General features: G+C 40.9%; 2 protein-coding genes across 2 annotated transcripts in view; one reads left to right on the top strand and one right to left on the bottom strand.

The window, feature by feature from the left end:
* RMND1 (required for meiotic nuclear division 1 homolog) overlaps window positions 1-16583 on the bottom strand; it is a 156398-nt gene extending 139815 nt beyond the window's left edge. The window contains exon 1 of the mRNA XM_050786876.1: window positions 16574-16583. The gene's annotated coding sequence lies outside the window, so the exon portion shown is untranslated. The remainder of the gene's footprint in view (window positions 1-16573) is intronic.
* Window positions 1-20516, top strand: part of CCDC170 (coiled-coil domain containing 170) — a 90840-nt gene that overhangs the window by 558 nt on the left and 69766 nt on the right. The window contains exons 2-5 of the mRNA XM_050788865.1: window positions 688-816; window positions 2408-2664; window positions 8973-9117; window positions 12764-12949. Coding sequence (XP_050644822.1) covers window positions 688-816; window positions 2408-2664; window positions 8973-9117; window positions 12764-12949 — 717 coding nt within the window. The remainder of the gene's footprint in view (window positions 1-687; window positions 817-2407; window positions 2665-8972; window positions 9118-12763; window positions 12950-20516) is intronic.

Here is a 20516-nt window from a genome sequence, read left to right as displayed (position 1 = left end):
CAAAGAAAAACAACGAAAACTGTCCCTAGTTGCACAGGATGTAGCATTGTTCTCCTCTGATAGCTCTTTGTTGAGTCTATTGATTCAAATACCATTTGAGTTGGGTGGAAGGAAAATCTTTTTTTGTTTTCTCATTTTTAGAGGCAGTCTCTCTCTCTGTTGGCTGGGCTGGGGTGCAGTGGTGCAATTATAGCTCACTGAAACCTCAAATTCCTGGGCTCAAGTGATCCTCCTGCCTCAGCCTCTGAAGTAGATAGGACTACAGGTGCATGACACCATGCCTGACAAATTAAAAAAAAAATTTCTTTTTGTAGAGATAAGGTCTTGCTGTGTTGCCCAGGCTGGTCTGGAACTTCTGGCCTCAAGCAATCCTCCTGCTTTGGCCTCCAAAAGTGCTAGGATTATAGGCGTGAGCCAACACACCCTGCCCTAGGCCACTTCTTAAATGATAAATTTCATCACCATCCTGGAGGAGCACATCATTTGTTCCTGAACTTTCTCCTGCCTCCCTTTGAACTTTGAGAATGAGAACCAAATGGTCTGAATATAACATTTCTCTGGGTAGCATGTTTGACACATTTGGAATACAAAGAATGCTTCTGCCTTTAATCTTGCTTTGTGCAGCTGCACAGAAAAGATCGTTTAACACTCTTCTTTATATTTTGTATTTTGGGGGAATTCTACTAGGAAACTTACGATCATCTTTTGGAAGTCCCGGTCACGCGGGAGCAGTTAAATCACTATCGGAATGTGGCTCAAAATGCTCGAAGTGAACTTGCAGCAACTTTGGTCAAATTTGAATGTGCTCAGTCTGAGGTAAGAAAATGCATCTCCATCACTCAGAAATGGGTCTTCTTAGCTTCTTATAAAGTGAAACAGATCACTCCTGTAACCCCAGCTCTTTGGGAGGACGACGCAGGCGGATCACGAGGTCAAGAGATCCAGACCATCCTGGCCAACATAGTGAAACTCTGTCTCTACTAAAAATATAAAAGTGAGCTGGGCATGATAGTGAGCATCTGTAGTCCCAGCCACTCGGGAGGCTGAGGCAGGAGAATCGCTTCAATCTGGGAGGTGGAGGTTGCAGTGAGGCGAGATCACGCCACTGCACTCCAGTCTGGCGACAGAGTGAGACTCCGTCTCAAAAAAAAAAAAAAAAAAAAAAAAGGAAACAAAGTAGGAGTGATTAGAAATAGGACAGTGGATATAGATTTAAAGCTTTTGGCAAAGTTGAAACATGCTCTCTTTGTGCCTATCACCTAGAATTCCTGAAAAGTTACGCATTTGCCAGACTGTAAAGCCTGGTGGCTTGGGCTGAATTCTGGATCTCAGAGGAGCTATACAGCCTTGAGAGATCTGAGGGCGCCTGAAGATGTTAAGTAAAGCTCCATGGGCCTCAGAGAACTTTCAGCATCTCTCAGAATATCTTCCTTTAATGTGGATTGCTTGCAATCTGGAGTTCTTAGGAGGGAATTCTGAATGCCTTTCCTGTGTTAGTTCCAACTGGCTGGGGAAATTCTAGGAAGAAGAGTGGGATCCGTCTACCCTGTAGGCTAGCTCAGATTTAGAGTGGAGTTTCTGAGAGTCTTCCTAAACTCATTCTGCTTACAGCCTGGTGGCCCCAAGGAGTTCTAGACTGGCCTGTGATTTCTCACTAAGGCTGCCAGGACCCCGTAGAAAGATGAGTTGGTAATGTGTGTGTGAATAAATGTATGTATGCGCACTCACAGCTCCAAAGAAGTACATGCTTTCATAACGTTTCCTCATAGGGTAGATCTGACATTTTAACTCAATAGGGCACCTATGTTGTTCAGCGTTTTGATATCACAGAACTCATAAAAGTTAAAATGTTTTCTTCATATAAATCCTATAAGGATTTTTCTTTTCTCTTATGTTTTTTTTTTTCCCCCAGAAATTGAAATTTTATTTTTCTTTGTCACTCATGGTTAGAGTCCAGGAGATAAGTGTGAGAAATATAGTGACATACTGGGTAGTCTGTGTTTAAGTGGGGAACAGTTACGGCTGTGAAATCACCGACCATGTGATTTGTAGGTTGCTTGTCTAACTGTTTATCAGCAGCAATAACAGCAATACAGATTTAGAAAATGTGGACCATTGCAAAATATTTTATTGCTTATGCAATCAACATCATAAACTTCTCCTGAATGAGACTAAACAACGTAAGACATTGCTCAATTGGTTTTGGAAAAGATAGATTATAAAGTCAATTATTTAGGCATAATTTCTCACTTGGTAATACAGATACAAATATTAGAAAAGAAAATAAAGTTAGATTAAGTCACGAATAAAAGAGTGAACATTTAAATGATGGCTTTGGGTTTCTTAAAGATGCTTCAAACTTAGGTTGTTAAAGTGTTTTTTTTTTTTAACTTCTTTTCCATGTTAGCTTCGAGACCTCCGATCCAAGATGCTTTCTAAAGAAGTCTCCTATCAAGAATTGAAAGCTGAAATGGAGAGCTACAAGGAAAACAATGCCAGAAAATCATCTCTCCTTACCTCTTTGAGAGACAGAGTTCAGGAGCTAGAAGAAGAATCAGCAGCACTTTCCACTTCTAAAATCAGAACAGAAATCACAGCTCACACTGCAATCAAGGAGAACCAGGAATTAAAGAAGAAAGTTGTAGAGTTAAATGAAAAATTACAGTAAGGATACTGCAACATATTTTTCGCTTTAGCTAGCGTTAAAATACTAGCTTCTGAAAGCAAACTATGTCTTTGAATGTACTGGCATTTTGCATTACTTGGCCCTGAAACTCAATTTGAAAAAAATTATTGACCTCAAATATCTTTGGAGTCTTGACAAATTTTTCCAAGGCTCATTTCTAAATGTCATCAAGAGTCTTAACAAATACAGCCTTGTCTTAAACATGTTTCTAGGCTATCAATTAGGGCTGAAAATGCTTATTTACACAATTTGGAAGATTCCTTTAAGTAGAGGTTAACCCTGAGGTGGTGGGGTAGTACACAGAGGTAGATGTTTATTTAGAACCCAGTTATAAAAATATCCCAGAAGCTAGACCACTCCAGATCACACTGAACACTCCTCATTAGATTTTATTACTAGTTTACGCAGAGAAGTCATGAAACCTAGGTTTTCCACACTTCATTTTGACAAGAGGTGATTATTGAGACAAAATTGGGAACAAGTTGTTCCTAAAATATATTTTAAAATTCTATGAATGACTTAAATGTCTTTAGTAATGAAATACATTGTATTTATTTTACTTATTCCATTTTAAAAAAATAACCCAATACTTCCAGCCCCTGTCCTCTTTCTCTACTTCCACTTACAGCAAAAACTCCTTAAACATTGCATGTATGGCCAGGCGTGGTGGCTCACACCTATAATCCCAGCGCTTTTGGAGGCTGAGGTGGGCAGATCACTTGAGGTCAGGAGTTTGAGACCAGCCTGGCCAACATGGTGAAACCCCGTCTCTACTAAAAATACAAAAATTAGCCAGGTGTGGTGCCAGGTGCGGTGCCGGGTGCCTTTAATCCCAGCTACTCAAGAGGCTGAGATACGAGAATTGCTTGAACCTGGGCAGGTGGAGGCTGAAGTGAGCTGAGATCACATCACTGCACTTCAGCCTGGGCAACAAAGTGAGACTCTGTCTCAAAAAAACCAAAAAAAACCCCAAAACATTGTATGTATTCATGGTCTCCAATTTCTCTTCTCTCTCTGGAGTCTGCTCCACTGAAACCACTCATTAAGGTCATCAGTGGGTGCACAGTGCAAGTTAAATGGTCAGTCTTATCTTATTTGACCAATCAGTAGCATCAGTCACAGTTGATCTTTTTCTTTGAACCACCTTCTCCTTCTCTTGGCTTCCAGGACCTTACACATGCCTAGGTTTTTTCTTTTCTTTTCTTTTCTTTTTTTAATCTTACCCTTCTAGTTAGTGTCTTTCACTGTTTCTCCTCATCTCTTTTGCTTTCAAATACTGGAGTACCTCAGGGATCAGCCCTTGAATCTCTTCTCATTTGTATCTAAATTTACTCCCTTGGTGACATCATTTAGTTTCATGGCTTTAAGTTTCTAAATGCTGGTGACTCCCACACTTCTGTGTCTAGCCTGGATCTCTTCCCAGAGCTCAAGAACCACATATCTTATTAGCTACTGTACATCTGCATGTGGATCTCCGACAGGCATCTCAAACTTAATGTGTCCAAAATGGAGCTCCCAGTGTTCCCACAAAATCCTTCTGCACTTCTCTTCATCTCATGTGATCATAATTCCATTCTTCTAGTTGATCATATCAAAATTCTTACTATCAAACTTCGTTCTCTTTCTCTTTCACCCTCCATGTCTGATTGTTCAGCAAATCCCCTCATATCTATTTTCAAAACAAATCTAAATTTTGTCAGCTTTCCATTATCACATTTATTGTCACTAATTTGGTCCAAGCCACCATTAACTCTCACCTGGAGAATTGTAATATGTATCTATTACAGCAGCATCCCCCTCCTGGTACTAATTTCTATCTTAGTCGGTTTGGGCTAACTAACATATTAACATAAATTAATAACATATACTAGGTGGCTTAAAAGACAGAAATTTAGTCCTTTAGTTGTGGAAGCTGGGAAGTCCAAGATCAAGATGTTGGCCTATTCAGTTCCTGGTGAGGGTCCTCTTTCTGGTTTGTAGATGAATGCCTTCTTGCTGTATCCTCACATGGCAGAGAGAGAGATCACCTCTCCATGCTCCTCCTCCTTCTCCTTCTCCTTCTCTTTCTCCTTCTTCTTCTTCTTCTTCCTCCTCCTCCTCCTCCTCTTCTTCTTCTTCTTCCTCTTTTTTTTTTTTTGACAGAGTCTTACTCTGTTGCCCAGGCTGGAATGTAGTGGTTGCAATCTTGGCTCACTGCAACCTCTGCCTCCCGGGTTCAAGCAATTCATGTGACTCAGCCTCCCAAGTAGCTGGGATTATAGGTGTGCATCACCAGGCCCAGCTAATGTTTTGTATTTTTAGTAGAGATGGGGTTTTACCATGTTGGCCAGGGTGGTCTTAAACTCCTGACTTCAAGTGATCTGTCTGTCTCAACCTCCTAAAGGGCTGGGATTACAGGGATAAGCCACCACACCCAGCCGGTGTCCCTTCTTATAAGAGCACTAGTCTCATTCATGAGGGTGCCACTCTTATGGCCTAATTACCTCCTAAAGGCCCAACCTCCAAATATTATACCGTCATATTGGGAATTAGGACTTCAACATATGAATTCTTGGAGGACATAAACATTCAGGTCATAGCAGTGGTTTCCCTACCTCTGACTGTGCCCCCTACAGCCAGAGTGATCCTGTTAAAACACAAATTAGATCATGTAAATTCCTAGCACAGAGTCCTCCAGTGACTTCTCTTCTCACTCAGGGTAAAGACAGTGTTTTCTACGAACCAAAAGGCTCATCCTGACCTGGTTTTGCTACCATTCTCTCCTTTATTGTTTCTATTCCAGATCACTGGCTTCTTTGCTGTCCCTTGAACCTGACAGACCTGATCGTACTTCAGGACCTTTGTAATTGTTAATTTCTCTTCCTGGAAGGCTCTTCCCCCAGATATCACATGGCTGACCCCATTTTCTTTAGGGCTTCACTCAGATGGCACTTTCCAAGTGAGATGTTCCATGAATAACATATTTTAAAATGTACTCCTCTAATATCTCTTGCCCCTCTTTCCTTCCTGCTTAATTTTTCTCTCTAGTCCTATTATACTGTACTATACCTTTTACATATACTCATATTTTGATTATTGTCCATCTTTCCAAATAGAACATAAGCTCCATGAGGTCAATAATTTTTTTTTCAGAGATGGGGGTCTCACTGCCCAGGCTGGCCTGAAATTCCTGGGTTCAAGTGATTCTCCCACCTCAGCCTCCCTAGTAGCTGGGACTACAGGTGCACACCACTGCGCCTGGCTGGATTTGTATCTCTTTTGTTTACTATTGTATCTTTAGCACCTTTAATGGGGCTTGGTGTATGGTAGGTACTCAATAAGTATTTATTAAATAAATGAGTAATAAAAACACTATATGCATATTGTAAAAAATATTTTTTAAATACAGAAAAGTGTCAAGAAGAAATTAATAATTACTTAAAAGCTTTTGATTATAGAACTATAATTAATATTAATATTTTGTTGTATAGATTTTTCAGAAGATCATATACAAATGACTTTAGGTAGTGTACTATTTTTACTGAATCATATGTTGTAAATATATATAATTTATATATTATATATATTTATATAAATTATATATATATATTTTAAAGACAGAGTCTTGCTCTGTCACCCAGGCTGGAGTGCAGTGACATGACCTCAGCTCACTGCAGCCTCCACCTCTTAGGTTCAAGCAGTTTTTATGCCTCAGCCTCTTGAGTAGCTGGGATTACAGGCGTGTGCCACCACTCCCAGCTAATTTTTGTATTTTCAGTAGAGATCGGGTTTCGCCATGTTGGCCAGACTGGTCTCGAGTTCCTGACCTCGAGTGATCTGCCTGCCTTGGCCTCCCAAAGTGTTAGGATTACAGGAGTGAGCCACTGTGCCTGGCTATATGTTGCAAATATTTAAAAACTCATTTAGCATATACTTTTATTTATTTACTTATTTGAGACAGGTTTTCACTCTGCCACGCAGGCTGGAGTGCAGTGGTGCAATCATAGCTCACTGCAGCCTTGACCTCCTAGGCTCAAGCGATCCTCCCACCTTAGCCTCTTTTGTAACTGGGACCACAGGTGCATGCCACTATACCCAACTGATTTTTAATTTTTTTTGGTAGAGATGGCATTTTGCCGTGCTGCCCAGGTTGGTCTTGAATCCCTGACCTCAAGCAATCCTCCCACCTTGGCCTACCAAAGTGCTGGGATTACAGGCGTGAGCCACTGTGCCAAGCCTGGTACATAATTTTAAATGACTCATTATATTCCATTGCTTGAAATATCATAATTTACTCAATCAATTACTTTTGCTATTTCTACAGGCTCTTAGGTTAGTTCCACTAAAAAAATTACTATAAATCAAGCTGCAATGAATATCTATATGATTCATATTTTTACATTTCTGTGATTATTTTCTTAGGGTAGATTCTTGAAACTTTGTTGGGTCAAGTGAATTGCAAATAGAAATGGAAGTAGTCTAGAGACCTTTGGAATGGAGAAGAAAGATTGAAATCTTGGGGTCAATGTATGGAATCATATATGTAAATTGATCAGCACCATACAATTAATTATGCCTTTCCTGGGTCCAAAAGACTGAAGAGTTTTACTTTTCATATGCTAAAATAAGAACTCAAAGATACAGCAATGTTAGTCTTTCATCGTTACACATTTTTCTAAATAGAAATCTGATATGCTTTGAGTATCTGCAATTACATGCTTTGTTACTCTTTGAATAGATCGAAGGAATTTGCAGTAAACACTCAACATGGTAAAAAGGAAAAGCAATAATCATGTTTATTATCTTGGATATTTAAAAAATGACACTAAATTACTGAAATGATTCTAATTTGCCTTTAAAGTATGCCTATTTTTGACGATCTCTTAGTTGCTAACATTTAAAGCATTAGAAATAGACCATACTATTTCAACAAACCTATCTGAGATTTGAAATAATATATTCATAATAGACCACAAATTTCCTTTTTCCTTGACTGGCCAATTCTAATACTCTTCCAATGCTCTTTTTTTTCCTTTTATTTTTAGTTGACTTGTAATAATTGTACATATTTATGGGATATGGAGTGATATTTTGATATATGCATACAATGTATAATGATCAAATCAGGGAAATTAGCACATCCATCATCTTGAACAGTTATCATTTTTATGTGTTGTGAACATTCAAAATCCTCTCTTCTAGCTATTTGAAAACTAAATTCTTGTTAACTGTATTCACCTTACTATGCTACAGAACACTAGAACTTACTCCTGCCATCTAGCTTTATAACTTTATAACCATCTTTATAAGTTTATAGCCATTGACTAACCTCACTGTATCCTCCTTCATCCGCTACCTTTTCCAGCCTCTAATAATCAAAATTCTACTCTGCTTCCATGAGTTCAGTTTTTTTTGGCTCCTACTTATGAGTGAGAACATGAGGTAATTATCTTTCTGTACTTGACTTATTTTGCTTAACATAGTATCCTCCAGGTTCTTCCATATTGCCACTCCTGACAGGATTTCATTCTTTTAAAAGGCTAAGTAGTATTCCAGTGTGTACATATATCATATTTTTTCCCCCTATTCACCCACTGATGGGCACCTGTGTTGATTCCCTGTCTTGGCTACTGTGAATAGAACTGCAGTAAACATGTGGGTTCAGACATCTCTTCAATATAATGATTTTCTTTCCTTTCTTGCAATACTCTTTAAAGACTGAGGGCATGTGAAAACTCGTAATGAACTTTGCTGGTGATTGAACACATCTCTTTTCCAGAGGCGAGAACCTTCTCTGCTTTTGATGTATTTGTTATTATAGTTATGCCTGGCCACGAACCAGGACCCTTATAAATAAATCACTGTATTGTAAAGTTTGAAAATAAAATGAAGCTTGATCCTCTAGAACCAATGTGGTAGCACTGTCCTTCCCCATGAGGCCCCAGTGAAGACCCATGGCTATGTGGATTGTGAGCATTGTGCTCCAGACACGTGCCTCCATTTTTAGAGATCCTAAAGGGTTGAGGCTAAGGGAATCCATTTCCCCTCCTGTTACTAAGTCCACAATGCCTTGAAGATTTCCTTATATTTCTGCAAAGCATAGGTGTCCCAAAATTGCTGCCACTTTTCTCCTTCCTTTATAGGGCTTTATAGGGCTTCTGTGACAATAATTTGCTCTGTGTCTGGGAAACTGTGTTGCGTTGAAAACGACAATTATTTCCCCCAGAGAGCTTATATTCTGACTTGGTTTGATGAATGTTATCTTCCATGGTGTTAAATTCTGACTTACTTGTTATTTGCCTAACAGAAAGTGTTCAAAAGAAAATGAGGAGAATAAGAAACAAGTTTCAAAGAACTGTAGGAAACATGAGGAATTTCTGATTCAACTGCGTGACTGCTTGGATCCAGACGAGAGAAATGACAAGGCATCAGATGAAAATTTAATTTTAAAGGTATCTGTATGCAGATTAAAAAGTCTATAAATGTAGTGGTGATTCTGACGTGTGGCATGAAAGGAAGTGCTGTGGTTGAGTTTGAGTGGGGGTGGCAGGAGAATGGCACAGTAGCCCAAGTGTAGCATTAATTAACTGTGTGACTTGGGACAAGTCATATCACCTTCCTGAGCCTCAATTCCAAGATCTTTTCTAGCATTATTGGAATTAATTATTCTCCAAAAGAGATAATGGCTTTGTCTAAAATATATTTAGGTTGTCATATACAATTAATTACTCATTTTAACCATTTGCTTTAGGGAGATTTTTTCCTTTTAGTTACAGCCAGACATATACTCACACAAAACCAGCTGCATGTCATTTTTAGGATACTGATTGAGTGTGAGTTCTAAAGTACTGTAAAAATTTACATTAAAACCAAATAGTGGCTGGGCATGGTGGCTCACGACTGTAATCCCAGCACTTTGGGAGGCCCAGGCAGGCAGATCACCTGGGGTCAGGGGTTCGAGACCAGCCTGGCCAACATGGTGAAACCCCGTCTCTACTAAAATACAAGAATTAGCAGGGCATGGTGGCGGGCACCTGTAATCCCAGATAATTGGAAGGCTGAGGCAGGAGAATCACTTGAACCAGGAGGTGGAGGTTGCAGTGAGATCAAGCCACTGCACTCCAGCCTGGGCCACAGAGTAAGACTCTGTCTCAAAAAAACAAACAAAACAAAACAAAAAAACAAATAGCAAAAATTCTACTTTAATAGTAGATTACCATTAAGCCAGAAATAAATAATATTAACTGAATAATTCACTTGGCCCATAGTGCTTCATTAGGATGCCTGAAAGTATCTGAGTGCTCATGGTTCTCTTTGGCTATTTACAAACCTTTCATATCCTTGCTTCCTGACAGATTTCCATACAGTCGTTTTTTTATGTTTGTTTTTGTTTGTTTGTTTGTTTATTTGGTTTAAATTTAGAGATAAGATCTTGCTCTGTCACCCAGGCTGGAGTACAGTGGCATGATCCTAGTTTACTGTGGCCTTGATTTCCTGGGCTCAAGTGATCCTCCTGCCTTAGGTTCCTAAGTAATTGGGACTACAGGCGTGCACCACGTCTGGCTAATTATTTTATTTACTTAGAGACGAGGTCTTGCTATGTTGTCCAGGCTGGTCTTGAACTCCTGGCCTCAAACAATTACCCCACCTCTGCCTCCCAAAGTACTGTGATTGCGGTTGTGAGTCACCATGCCCAGCACCCATGCGTCTTTTTTTTTTTTTTTTTTAAATGGAGTTGAGGTCTCACTATATTGCCCAGGCTGGTCTCTAACTCCTGGGCTCAAGCGGTTCTCCCACCTTGGCTTTCCAAAGTACTGGGATTATAGGCATGAGCCATCATGTCTGGCCTATCATGCAGCCTTTTAAAAATGCAGCCATTTTAAAAAGTCATCTCTCAGGTGTCTACTAGTGAGCTTCCCAAACGTCCTCTCTGAAAGCCGCAAGATGACTTCATTCGACTTTGGGAAGTATTCCACCTCATGGATGGGTTTTGATAGCTGGGACCATGGGTCCACCTGATGCTCTCATGGGTGCTGGATGCTTCTCCTCCTGCTCCCTATGGCTAACCTGTGACCGGGAGCTCGGCTGTAAAAGTCCACTTGTCATTTGAGAATTATCTTTCAAACCGAATGATGGGGAAAAGAAAAGGGAATTCAGAAGCTCCTTCCGTGACACCCTTTTCTCTATCAGACACAATCTCCCGGTGCTAATCTGGGTGTTTCTACTACATTCATCATGCCCTTGTCTTTTCTGTATTTCTAAGGCTTTGACTTCTGGGGTCTTGCTGAGCTGGAAGAGCCTGCTCTTCCCAGCAGAGCTTTCACGTGTGAACTGACCAATCCGGAGCCCACTCCCCAGTCACCTCCTACAACTGGTTCTTACCTTCAGGCTACTGCCCCTTGCCCTAAGTCCCCCAAATAGCTCGGATCAGCCCCTACACCCCAAGAGCCACTGAAATCATTCAATAGCCAACCCTAAGTCTGCTTACTCTGTTTTGCTTATTCCTTCCTGTGGAGGCGACAATAAAGTCTCTGGCCAGCTTTTCTCCCGTCTTGTGCCTCCCGACTGGCCCTGGTGCTTCCCCATGGCCCTGCGTGGTGTGGTGGGTTTCTTCCACTTGGGAAAAATGAGTAAGAAACCATCTTTTTCATGGCAATTTCCTCCTGGGATTTGTTGGCTTCAGCTTAGCTGAACAGTAATGGAATCTATATTTCACGACAGAGGGTAGGAATCGGGAGCTTTGGCATCTCCGCCACCAGAGCAGGTGCCTGTCTTAAAAAAAAAAAAAAAAAATTGCCCAGATCAGGAAGTCTGCTGTCTTGACCGAGACTGCAGCCTCATTAGGTGTTCCTCCAAGAACAAAATGGCTCTGGTTTCAAAACTGTTCCTTCGCTTTCACACGCCCTCATAAACACGTGTGCGCACGCATTCCCAAGGAACCATGCATTCCTAATAATTTGACATTCATTCCTTCATTTCGCAAATATTTAGTGAGTGCTTACTATATGCTAGACACTGTTCTGAGTGCTGGAGAGAGAGCAGTGAATGAGACAAGACTATGTCTATGCTCTCCTAGAGATTTCGTTTTCAAGGGGTAAGGATAGTGAAGAAATAACCAAATAAATATGTACGATTGCTCCACATGGTGAAAGGTGCAATACAGAAAAACCAATTAGGATGCAGGGATACAGAGGGAAGCAAGTCACGGGTGTTGGAGACCGTCTGAGGAGCGCCCCCCTGAGGTCGGGAGTTTTGAGGGCTATTGAGGAGCGATCATGCAAACGTGAGGAAGAGTGTTGGAGAGAGAGGGGACAGCGTGAGCTGGGAGTGGGGCTCCATGTTTTCAGAGCATTGAGGCTCAAAGATACATCACTTCCACGGAGAGTCTCAACACAAATGCTGGCCCTGTCCTGAGGGGTCTCAAGTCACCCTACAGGCCTTCCCCTGGCCCTACAGAGTGAGTTTGTCTGTGTGGCTCCTTCCCTGAGGTCAAGGAGCCTGCTGGCTTTTATTTTCCCCTTGTAAATCTTATAAATGCTCCCAGTTAACCATTCCAGTGCACAACATAGTAAGCAAAAGCCCTGCTAATCTCAATTCCCTATGATAAACACTGAGCTGTTATTCAGAATTTTCCTATGCTTATATTAAATAGAAGAATATATATATATATTTTTAAAAAGCATGGCCCTGTGTTCTCTGTATTTCCTCCAGTGCCACATGGTGTCTTGACTGCAGTAGGTCTGAGTGGACATGGGCTGAAGGCAGGTCCCTTGCTTCATCGCCGACTGTAGCCTCTGTAGAGCTTCGCCTTACCTGGTGTATTTAGCAGCCAGAGGTTTGCTAATGTGTGTTCCCTCGGGACGCTTTTGGCTTCATTATCCTTGCCTTGTGGCCACCTTTTGGATAATTTGAATTGGACTCCCAGGTCTAAAACAGAGTTTAGAGGCTGCCTTTGAAAATGTGACCTTTCGAGTCCATGCAGGGATAGTGCTCTTACATTTTTCATATGATAACGCTGTCTATAGATTGTGAGTTGCTTAGAGAAAATGTATGAAATTGTTAATTTTTATAGGACAGCTGTAATTGCTTTCTCTTCAGCTTAGAGAGCTGTGCAAGGAAAATGAATTCGTGAAAGGACAAATTGTTATTCTTGAAGAGACTATAAATGTCCATGAGATGGAGGCAAAAGCTAGCAGAGAAACGATCATGAGGCTGGCTTCAGAAGTCAACAGAGAGCAGAAAAAAGCTGTCTCCTGTACTGAAGAGAAAGACAAGCTGAACCAGGTACGATATGTGAAGTATACGTGTGCATCTGGGATCATGTTGAGGAAGTAGAAATGGAAGAGATGGATGTCAGATAAGTGCCCTAGAACTATTGATGACAATTTTTTTTTTATTGATCACAATTTTAAGAGCCTGCACTCAGCAGAAGGGTTGGGGACGACATGGGACAAGGTGACTTGAACAGGCCATTGGCTACATGTACACTTAAAAATTTTAATTGTAATTAATTAATTAATTAATTTTTGAGAAGGAGTCTCATTCTGTCATCCAGACTGGAGTGCAGTGGCGCTATCTTGACTCACTGCAACTTCCGCCTCCTGGGTTCAAGCAGTTCTCCTGCCTCAGTCTCCCACGTAGCTGGGACTACAGGCGCCCACCACCATGCCCAGCTAGTTTTTTGTGTGTTTGTTTGTTTTTTGAGACAGAATCTTGCTCTGTAGACCAGGCCAGAGTGCGGTGGTGCGATCGTGGCTCGCTGAAGCTCTGCTTCCCGGGTTCTCGCCATTCTCCCGCCTCAGTTTCCCTAGTAGCTGGGACTATAGGGACCCGCCACCATGCCTGGCTAATTTTGGTTTTTTGTATTTTTAGTAGAGATGGGGGTTTCACCGTGTTAGCCAGGATGGTCTAGATCTCCTGACCTCATGTTCCGCCAGTCTCGGCCTCCCAAAGTGCTGGAATTACAGGCGTGAGCCACCGCGCCTAGCCTGATTTTTGTGTTTTTAATAGAGACAGGGTTTCACTCTGTTAGCCAGGCTGGTCTCGACTCCTGGCCTCAAGCGATCCATCTGCTTCGGCCTCCCAAAGTGCTGGAATTACAGGCGTGAGCCACTGTGCCTGGCCACACTTTTTTAATAAATGGGAAAAAGAAATACAAAACACTTAAAAGTAAAGAATTTGTAGAGAAGATGTCTTACTTTAGTTAAATTATAGGATCTTAAAAAGTTTAAATTTAAGGCCGGGCGCGGTGGCTCAAGCCTGTAATCCCAGCACTTTTGGGAGGCCGAGACGGGCAGATCACGAGGTCAGGAGATTGAGACCATCCTGGCTAACACAATGAAAGCCCGTCTCCACTAAAAATACAAAAAAATTAGCCGGGCGTGGTGGCGGCGCCTGTAGTCCCAGCTACTCGGGAGGCTGAGGCAGGAGAACGGCGGGAACCCGGGAGGCGGAGCTTGCAGTGAGCCGAGATCGCGCCACTGCACTCCAGCCTGGGCGACAGAGCGAGACTCCGCCTCAAAAAAAAAAAAAAAAAAAAAAAAAAAAAAAAGTTTAAATTTAATATATTTGAACAAATAGGTAATATATTTACAAGAAACAAAATTCTAAATGTACAAGAGTATATGGTGAAACATGTTCCCCATACCCCTCTCCCCAGCCATCTGGTTCTCTTCAGAGGCAACCTCTCTGTTAACAATTTCTTTCTTTTAAAACATTTTTTTTGTAGAGACAGGGTCTGGCTATGTTGCCCAGGCTGGTCCTAAACTCCTGGCCTCAAGTGATCCTCCCACTTGGGCCTTCCAAAGTGCTGGGATTACAGGCATGAGCCACTGTGCCCTGCCCCAGTGATTTCTTATATACTCTTCTGGAAATATTTTACACACATACACATGCTCTTTTAATTTCTTTTTAACACAAATGTTGACATACTCTGCACACTATATTTTTCTCTTTTTATTTATATTTTAACACAAATGACAATATCCTATACATTATTATCAATACAGGTATTATGAGTAATCTTTTATCATTCTTCATGTGGGAGGATATATCAGTAAGACAAAATCCAAGAAGTAGACTCGCTGGGCCAAAGGACATGGACCTTGTAATTCTGACAGATATTGCCAAAGGGAAGTGACTGAATTATAAACTTTTATTTACACAATGAATTGGCTGATCTTTTCAAATGATTTGCAACCTATCTGAGCATGGGACTTAATACCATATATATTTTTTAACACTATATAATCCCTTAATTATAATTTTGTGATAAAGAAATTTATCATGGGATTAATAATAATGATTCATTTCCAAAAGTTAAAAAAGAGCTTGTACAATCAATTAGTAAAAGTACATAGGAAAAAAGTGAATGGCAATGGCCTAGCAGATGGAATTTAAGATCAGCTAAGGACTGGTGCTGATAAAGGGAGCCTCCCTGGGGGTGAAGGGCTAGTGGTGGCCCACAGGCTGAGGAGGGGCCTGTGGAATTGGTGGGTGCAGGAGAAGGAGTTGCCTTTTCGGGAATTTCTTTTGGGCCTTCTCTGTCTAGTGACAGCCACACCGAGGTGAGATGGGAAGTTGGAAAGCACAGTCATGACAATAATTTCTATTTTCAATTAATTTCCTGCATCAAAAAGCCCTTTGCACCACTGGCTTTATTCTCCTGACACATTAACTCTGTGGAAAGGGCAACGTTTATTATTGTCAATGCCCTCATCATCAGCTTGGACTGCCATAACACAGTACCATAGACTGGGTGGCTTAAACAACATAAATGTATTTCTCCAATTCTGGAGGCTGGGAAATCCAAGATCAGGGTGCCAGCATGGTCAGGTTCTGGTGAGGGCCCTCATCCTGCATGTAGATGGCTGCCTTCTCTCTGTGTCCTCACATATCACACAGAGAGCAAGCAAGCTAAGTGCTATGATGTCTCTCCTTCTAAGGGCACTAATCCCATGGTGAGGTTCCCACCCTCAAAACTTCATCTGAACCTAATCACCTGCCAAAAGCCCCACCCACAAATACCATCACATTGGGGGTTAGGACTTCAAAATACGAATTTTGGGGAAGACACAAATCAGTCCATAGTATTAGCTTGGTGCAAAAGTAACTGTGGTTTTTGCAATGACTTTTAATGGCATCAACCTAATAACTTTCCATTATTTTTCACCAACATTTTCTTTTAAAAAATTTTGAATATATAGAAAGGGTTAAGGAATATGACAATGATCACCCACCCACCTCCGCCCAGATGCAACAATGGTTAGCATTTTGTTTTATTTGCTTTATTATTTTACATAAACAATATATATGTTATTGTTTATTTATTGTTACATAAACATAGATATATTTGCAGAACCACTTGAAAATAAGTTGCAGACATCATATGTATTGCCTCTAACTATGTCAGCATATTTATCCTAAGAATAAGAACATTGCCCTATGTAACCACAATACCACTGCTGCATCTGAAAGTTAACTGTAATGCCGGATACCATCTGTGGTGGTTTTCAAGCATGCACATTTTTTTTATATGTTTCCTCTTGAGCATGGTCTGGACTTACTGATTCCCTTCTAGAGAATAGAATATGTCAGAAATGATGGATATCACTTTTGATATTAGGTTATAAAAAGGCTGTGGCTTCTGTCCTAGATACACTCTGTTGATCTCTCTGGAATCACTTGCTCTTGAGGGAAGCCAGGGGCCGTGTTGTGAGGTAGATCTAGGGAGAGGGAAGTCAGCTACTATGTGGTGAAGACACTCAGCCACCTCTCGGGAGGCCCACGTGGCAGGGACCTGAGGCCTGTCAGCTACCCTGTGAGTGAGCCCAGCAGGGAATCCTCCTCTGGGCAATCCTGGGGAGGACTGCAGCCCTGCTCAACAGCTTGGCCCTAACCTTAGGAGAGCCCCTGAGCCAGAATTACCACCAGCAAAGTCGTGCCGAGATTCCTGACCCATAGAAACTGTGAGATAATCAGTGGTTGTTGTTTTAAGCCACCAAGTTTGGCTTAGCTAATAATCATCTAGTATCACTCCACATTCAAATTTCACCACTTGCTACAAGAATGTCTTTTCCAGCAGTTTTCTTCCCCAAATTGGGATCCCACCTAGGTTAATTCACTGCATTTGTTGATTGGTTTCAGTTTTTTGTTGTTGTTGTTCTTATTGTTTTCAAACAGCATTGACATTTTGGAGAGTACAGAGCAGTGGCCTGATTATTTCTTCACTGTGTGGTTTAACTTGTTTCCTGTAAATATAAAAGTTGGATCTAGAGGCTGGATTGGATTCAGGTTAAGGCTTTTGGCAAGAATATTACATATTATTTTTCACGTTGCATTCTATTAGAAGGCAAATAATGTTAGAGTGTTCCACTGCTGGTGACACTAAGTTTGACTACCAATCTCTTTGGTGTAAGTGTACATTTTTTCTCTTCTGCAGTTAAGTTTCTGTGTGGTGATAATCATCAGGTTATTCCTGTTCCCTATGACTTTACGTAGTGATGTTAGCATTCACCGCTTCTTGTCTGGATTAACTATTACATCATGGGTGGCAAAGTGGTGATATTCTAATTTCATCATTCCTCCCATCTATTAGGCGGTATTCTTCTCTAAAGGAAAGCTTTCTTTATTTTCTTTCCTTTTGTTTTCAATTCTATGGACACATGGATTTTTATTTATTTACTGTGTTATAATCAATTATTCTCTTTCAGTGCTCCAAATTCTCCAAATTTGTCCAGCAGAAGCTCCTTCAGGATGTCCCCTGTGACTTTGTAGCATGAGTCCTTTAGTCTCTCAAGTCTTCCTTGATCTCTGGCTGAAGATGTCATCACAGGCTCTCTTGCAATATTCAGGCCACTGAACTAAAACCAGCCAATTCTTTCTTTTTTTGAGACAGGGTCTCATTCTGTCTCTCAGGCTGGAGTCCAGTGGCGCAACCTCAGCTCTCTGCAACCTCTGCCTCCCTGGTTCAAGTGATTCTCCTGCCTCAGCCTCCCCAGTAGCTGGGATTACAGGCACGTGCCACTACACTTGGCTAACTTTTTGTATTTTTAGTAGAGAGAGGTTTCACCATGTTGGCCAGGCCGGTCTCGAACTCCTGACCTCAAGTGATCCATCCACCTTGGCCTCCCAAAGTGCTGGGATTACAGGCATGAGCCACGGCACCCGGCCTACCAGCCAATTATTTAAAGCGCTTTGGTTCCTAATACTGGGAAATGGTACTTAGAAAGCAAAATCAATGATTTGGAAATGTTCATTTATTGAATACTTACCATTAGCACAGTCATTGTGTTAAGTGATCAGAGAGGTTATTCACTTTGCTCAACTTCACACAGCTATTAAATGGCAAAGCTAGGATTTGAACCCAGATCATTACATTATTGTACCTTCAGCAATAATCTTCTTTCCATATATATTCACAGCTACATCCTACATACAAGTCTGATGGCAGAAACTATTTATTAGTCAGTGGAACAATGACAATAAATAGCCACGCAAATGTCCTCAACAAGTAACTTTTAATTCAATTATAGCTAGTAGTTATTAAATAATCAAGATTTGGATATGGGGGGGAGAGGACGGATTAAAAGAGACTTGACTATTAGGAAGAATTTAATACTTATTTATAAAAATGCATCTCTAGAGATCAGTAGTAGGAAATGAGTAAGAAAATGTGTCATAATAGCACATTCAAAAACCAGAACTTATTCCTCTTTTTATATAAGTGTCTTCACTTGTAAATGACTGATGCAATGTTGTTCAGACTTTGGAAACACATTCACTTTGGGATGAAGTTCCTGCCAAAATCGTAAAAATTGAAAAAAAAGTTATATGGGCAATATAAAAAAAACTTGAGGTCTTTAATAAAGTACTTTATTCATAGGATTGTGACTCCCAGAGATTTACTACTCAAAAATACCATCAAGTGGTTTTACTGACACATTAACAGCCTCAGGAAGAGTCTTCATAATGCTTTCTAAAGCTCTGTTTTTGAGGTAGGAAACTTACTTTATTAGTGAAGTCCAGAAGCACTGCAGAAGTAGAAGTAGCCACAGGGCTAGGGTGTGGTTTCTACAGAACTCAGCTTTTCTGATTTGCTTGAAGACTCTACTTCAGTTCCTTCAAGAAAATTTCACAAATAAAAGTCCAAGTGATTTGTCATATATATGATAAATATATTACCTGAAAAGATTTTGGTAGTTTCATATTGCAGTATGTCTTAAAAACTACCAAAGGTTGGTACTTTTCCCATTGGTTTTCTTGAAATAACCTACTGTTGAGGAAAGCAGTCATTTTGCCTGGGCAAGCCACACACCCATTTCCTATGAATTATAGAAGTTAAAATCAGTGAGATCAGAAACTAAACTTCCATGTTGCATTTAATTCTGCTAGTAAGAATTAAAGCTAGGAAAAAAGTGGTATTAGAGTCAGGCAGGCCTGGGTTTGCAATGATGTCAGTTCTGCCTTTTTTGTTAGCTTACAGTGGAATATGTAAGAGAGACACTGCACAGGCTGGATGCAGAGGCTCACGCTTATAATCCCAGCACTTTGGGAGGCCAAGGTGAGCGGATATCTTGAGGTCAGGCGTTTGAGACCAGCCTGACCAACACGGCAAAACCCGATCTCTACTAAAAATACAAAAATTAGCCAAGCGTGTGGCGGGCGCCTGTAATCCCAGCTACTCGGGAGGCTGAGGCAGAAGAATTGCTTGAACCTGGGAGTCAGAGGTTGCAGTGAGCTGAGATGGCACCACTGCACTCTAGCTTGGGCGACAAAGCTAGACTCCATCTCAGAGAGAGAGAGAGAGAGAGAGAGAGAGAGACAAAGAGAGAGAGAGAAAGAGAGAGAGAGAGAGAGACTGCACAGAGTGGTTAAGAAGCTGGGCTCTTTAATTAGGCTCCTTGGGTTTTCATCCTGGCTCCAGAATCATGAATCATTTGGCTATGTGATTGCAGCATGTAGCTTGATCTCTTTGGAACTGTTTTTTTTTTTTTTTTTTTTTTTTTTTTTGTGAGACAGAGTCTTGCTGTATTGCCCAGGCTAGAATGCAGTGGCGTGACCTCGGCTCACTGCAACCTCTGCCTCCTGTGTTCAAACGATTCTCCTGCCTCAGCCTCCCGAGTAGCTGGGACTACAGGCACATACCACCACACCCAGCTAATTTTTGTATTTTTAGTAGAGATGGGGTTTCACTGTGTTGGCCAGACTTGTCTCGAACTCCTGACCTCATGATCTGCCTGCCTCGGCCTCCCAAAGTGCTGGGATTACAGGTGTGAGCCACCATGCCCAGCCTGGACCTCAGTTTTTAAAATCTATAAAATGGGAAAATAAGGCTCTCTTACTATTACGTTAGAATTAAATGATAAAATATACGTAAAATACTTAGGATGTGTCTGGCACGCAATTGGCGTTCAGTATTTTAATTTCCCTTTCCTAGTTCTTTACTTTTACCTAGGGATAAAATAAACATGAGATTAATTTAAAGTATAGTCATATGGAAATAGTTCCTGAAAGTAAGAAATGACTAGATGAGATAGATTACTAAAGAAATTACAGACCTCTTTACAATTCTAGAATCATAAAGTTGGAAGTGACCTTCGGGCCATTTAGAATCTAGATCGTCTAACTCTCTATGTGAAATAAGAATCATGTTTTAAAACAATTTCCCTGACTAGCTAATGTCCAGCCTTTCCTTTAACTCTTCTAGAAACAGGGAACTCACTACTGTATAAGGAGGTCCGTCTCATCTTTGTGAAGTTCTAATTGTTTGACAGTTCCATATTGTAGCAAGTCAGGATTAGAGCCTCTATAATTCAGTTCCTTATCCTGGTACTAACTTATGAAACTTCGC

This window comes from Macaca thibetana, chromosome 4, assembly GCF_024542745.1.
Source record: "Macaca thibetana thibetana isolate TM-01 chromosome 4, ASM2454274v1, whole genome shotgun sequence".
In the NCBI taxonomy this organism is placed as follows: domain Eukaryota; kingdom Metazoa; phylum Chordata; class Mammalia; order Primates; family Cercopithecidae; genus Macaca; species Macaca thibetana.
The sequence above is the reverse complement of the archived record's forward strand: the minus strand, read 5'-3'. Positions and strand labels throughout refer to the sequence as shown.